The sequence below is a fragment of the Primulina huaijiensis genome, chromosome 12 (genome assembly GCF_012295235.1).
Source record: "Primulina huaijiensis isolate GDHJ02 chromosome 12, ASM1229523v2, whole genome shotgun sequence".
Classification (NCBI taxonomy): Eukaryota; Viridiplantae; Streptophyta; class Magnoliopsida; order Lamiales; family Gesneriaceae; genus Primulina; species Primulina huaijiensis.
Genome location: NC_133317.1, coordinates 19,423,160 through 19,427,275, shown reverse-complemented (window position 1 = coordinate 19,427,275; position 4,116 = coordinate 19,423,160). Strand labels below are relative to the sequence as shown.

Genomic DNA, 4,116 nt, shown 5'->3' with positions numbered 1-4,116 from the left:
ATTAATTAGATTGATTCCGTATGAATAAATGTAACAAAATATAAATTTTGACATTAGAAAATTATTTTAAACAATCATTTTAATGTCATAAAGGCTCTCATGACATCCGAGTTGTTGGAGAAGTGAGATTTTTATCAATTCTTACTGTTCGATTTCTCATGTCTAACAACATTTTCTTTGGCAAATTTGTTAGACATGGTTTACTAAATGTCGTTTGCAATAGACTGCGTTATCCCGAGTTTATCCAGTTCTCATAAAAAAAATGACGACATCGAGTACAATCGTCTTAACAATTAAAATTTAAAATTAATTTAATTTTTAATTTTTATTTATTAATATTATAAAATTAATAAATTCAATGGGGTTACATAATAGAGCCATTTATATTAGCACGACACATTCCCAATTCGCTCACCAGCCCTTCATAAATATGCCCATCTCGTAGTGGCCTGCTGGACTTTTCGAATTCGGATCTTGGAAGGGGAGAAAGAAGCGAAGAACAATAAGATGAAGGTGGCGGTCACCACTCGTAGCGGGCGAGAACTCGTGAAGGGAGGCTTGGAGCTCAGTGATTCGGTGTGTTCTTCGACCTTTTTCTTGATTTCTGGGCTTTGTTTCGACTGTGTTGATGTTTTTGTGATTTGCAGACTTGGTTTTTTGTTTGCTCTGTTTATTGTTTTGTTTTTGAGAATTTGGGTTCGAATCTTCACTCTCGTGGCTTAGTCTTGATATAGAACATGGGTGTTGGGTTCAAAGCTTGTGATTTGGTGTTGATTGCAGGCCACTGTGGCTGATTTGCAGGAGGCGATTTACAAGCGAAGTAAGTCGTCGCTTGTTTATCTTGTTGCTTTGATATGGGATGATTTGCTGAGTTCATTGTATTTATTTATCTTGCATATTGTCTTCCATGAACATAAAGGCGCATTAATCAGCCACAACCTTGGATTAGAATCCAAGAATGCTACATAAGCTAAATTGAAAAACGAGAAAAGAGAAGGACTTAAAAGATCTTGTGGGATTTATTTATGTGTTCTTATAAGGTGATATAACAGAGGAACTATGCAAACTCAGAGATTTTATATACATGAAGTATGGAGTTATGGGATAAATATCTCCCTTTTATGAAGCAATAAACTTGTAAACTGGTTGGAATTTTTTGTAGACATGAAATGAAATTCTAGTTTAGATTCTGTCTCTGAATTGTATTGTTCGAGGATATAACAATATTTAGCATATAGAAAATTGTTCATTTTTTATGGTTTGTGAGAACATAATACAGAGTATCACTTTGATCAGCTATACTTTGTTGCTAGCACTTTCTTATGACAATAACAGTTAGTTTTCTGTTTAAAAGTTGTTTCTTGAGTTGCTTTTTTCGGTTTCATTATTTCATAGTAAAGGAAGAATTTATCCCTAGTAAGCTTTATTCGATCTAAATTCCTTTCAATGTAGAAAATGGTGTTGCTTCTATGCATTATGATTGTTAAATTAACTTGGAAGTCTAAATTAGGTCCTTAGCTGGAAACTATTCTGATTCTGTTTTAACAGCCTGTGCTTATTTTATTTGATTTTGCACAATAGAACTTATGTTATTGTTTTATGTGGTTGTGCCATTGAATGATATAACACCCGTTAATCAATAGTTCGAGTAGAGAGCTGTTCATGGTTCTTGACAAATCTTTCCTCTTATGGGCTCGGTTTATTTTATTCTTTTTTATTTTGTTTATTTCTCTTTTTTCCTTGTTCTTTTCCACATTTTCCTGGTGCTCTAATACTTTGTATTCTGTCCACAGCCAAAAAATTCTATCCGGCAAGACAGCGGTTGACCCTTCCTCTCCCACCCGCATCGAAGGAGAAGCCCATTGTCCTTAACTATAAAAAGAGTCTGAAAGAGTACACTGATGGGAACAAAGACCAATTCATTGTACTTTTTAAGGATTTGGGTCCACAAGTTAAGTACAGTACCCTTTTCTTCTGGGAGTATTTGGGTCCGCTGATTCTCTATCCTATCTTCTACTTCTGTCCCATGTACAATTTCTTTGGCTACAAGGAGGAACGTGTCATTCACCAAGTTCAGACATATGCCATGTATTACTGGTGTTTCCACTACTTTAAACGTATTATGGAAACCTTTTTCATCCATCGCTTTAGCCATGCAACTTCACCACTTGCAAATGTCTTCCGAAACTGTGCTTATTACTGGACTTTTGGTGCTTGGATTGCTTATTATGTCAATCACCCACTGTACACGCCTGTCAGTGATCTCCAGATGAAGATTGGTTTTGGGTTCGGTTTGCTTTGTCAAATTTCAAACTTCTATTCTCACATCTTGTTGAGAAATCTTCGGGGTTCTGACGCAAGTGGGGGGTACCAAATACCACGTGGCTTTTTGTTCAACTTAGTAACATGTGCAAACTACACGACCGAGATTTATCAGTGGCTAGGCTTCAATATCGCAACACAAACTGTTGCAGGTTATGTCTTCATGGTGGTTGCTGCTGCCATAATGACAAACTGGGCCCTTGCTAAGCACCGCCGTCTCAAAAAGGTAAGTTTATCCCTTCTAGTTGAAAATGATTTAGTCTTTGTGCCACTAGGGGAAACATTTATACGCAGCATACACGGGCATATATTCTGATCTATCTCAACAATATATATTGCAGAGGTATTATTTAGCATAGACCAGCCCATTAGAATTTAGTAACAAAAGATTTGGTACGATAATCATCTCATATGCGATATTCTACGTGTATAGAATATATATATATTTATTTTCCTGCAATGTATATTTCTTTTTATTCTTGGTCCTTATTTGTCCTTCCAATGTTCCTCACCATCTTCAGAGAATTTGATTAGAAAACAAATACTTATATTTCCTGCGGTAATAAGTCTATCTTGGACATTCGACCATACAATAGCCACCTTCAAGTATATCTGTGACTTGTACCATCTGCCTGTATGCAGTGAAGCGTCAGCAAAACTCATTGACTTCGGTCTATTTCGGTTGATTTTGATTCAAAATTATTAACAGCAGCTTTTATATGCGTCAGATATTGTCAATGTGTTCCACGTTTACGAATTTGACTCGTTTGTTGCAGCTTTTCGATGGAAAAGAAGGAAGACCCAAGTATCCAAGAAGATGGGTGATACTACCTCCATTCCTGTAGAAGGAACACTACTGAACCCAGTGTTCTTGTTTTGCCAATGAATCACCACTTCTTTTCTTTCTGTTCTTGCAACTATTTCATTGGCAGATGTGCTTTCTGTTCAATGGTTTCAGCTGCCATCTTTGGGATGTTCTTAATGTTTATTTGCTTCAGGGTTAAAAAAGGATAAGATTATTAATTTATTATCAATTCTTTTTAATATTTAAGTCTCTTAGCTTTGTGCATTGGGTTAATATTTACTTTTGAGAATGGAAAAATTATATTTAATTTATATATTTGATAATCTTCGCACTACTTGTTTCCCCCCTTCAAAATCAAGGATTTGAGGTAGCAAACTCAACATGACCTTCGTTACTCGTTAACTTGTATCAACAGAGGGTGCAGATGGATAAATCGGTTCGAGACCTTTTCGAGCTAGTTTGAAAACTGTTGTACTTGTATTTAAAATTTAAAATTATCAAATTCGAGTCGAACCAGAACATATCTGAATTATATTTCAAGTCTAATTCAATTCATAAATTTTAACTTTTAATGTCAGCTCGATAATTTCGTAATCTTATAAGTCGTAATTTTTCTTAAAGAAATAAAACGATATGTTTTCTTATACTGATAAATGATATCTTCTGTTTTTTATACAAAAATTATAAGGTGAGTTTAAATATATATGAGATTTAAGTCTCTTAACCAAGAGATTTTTCGTAAAAATTTATGATTATTCTGGACTACTGATAGAATATGCAGTACGTTAGTTTGATGCAATTCAATAGTTTTTATTGTGTGATTATCATATGGACCTCGGTTTACAATAAAATTATTATATTCAATTGTACTCCAGTAAGATCCGTGCAATCGATCATTTACGAGCCAAGTTGAACTCACATTTTCAGATCGAAGTCACGTTGTTCAGATGAACGATATACCAGATTTTAAACCTATTGTTTATTGGACT

General features: G+C 34.7%; 1 protein-coding gene across 1 annotated transcript; it reads left to right on the top strand.

The window, feature by feature from the left end:
* The first annotated feature begins 397 nt into the window (after nucleotides 1-397).
* Nucleotides 398-3,366, top strand: LOC140989339 (very-long-chain enoyl-CoA reductase-like). The gene is made up of 4 exons (XM_073458541.1): nucleotides 398-576; nucleotides 781-820; nucleotides 1,794-2,548; nucleotides 3,099-3,366. The coding sequence occupies exons 1-4, from the start codon at nucleotides 508-510 to the stop codon at nucleotides 3,165-3,167; spliced, it is 933 nt and encodes a 310-aa protein (XP_073314642.1). The 5' UTR covers nucleotides 398-507; the 3' UTR covers nucleotides 3,168-3,366.
* The last annotated feature ends 750 nt before the right edge of the window (nucleotides 3,367-4,116 follow it).

Bases quoted from the DNA above. Each gene is read 5' to 3' on its own strand.
- LOC140989339 (XM_073458541.1), top strand. From the start codon at position 508: ATGAAGGTGGCGGTCACCACTCGTAGCGGGCGAGAACTCGTGAAGGGA. The intron at 821-1,793 runs GTAAGTCGTCGC...TTCTGTCCACAG, and splicing joins GGAGGCGATTTACAAGCGAA to CCAAAAAATTCTATCCGGCA. The intron at 2,549-3,098 runs GTAAGTTTATCC...CGTTTGTTGCAG, and splicing joins AGCACCGCCGTCTCAAAAAG to CTTTTCGATGGAAAAGAAGG.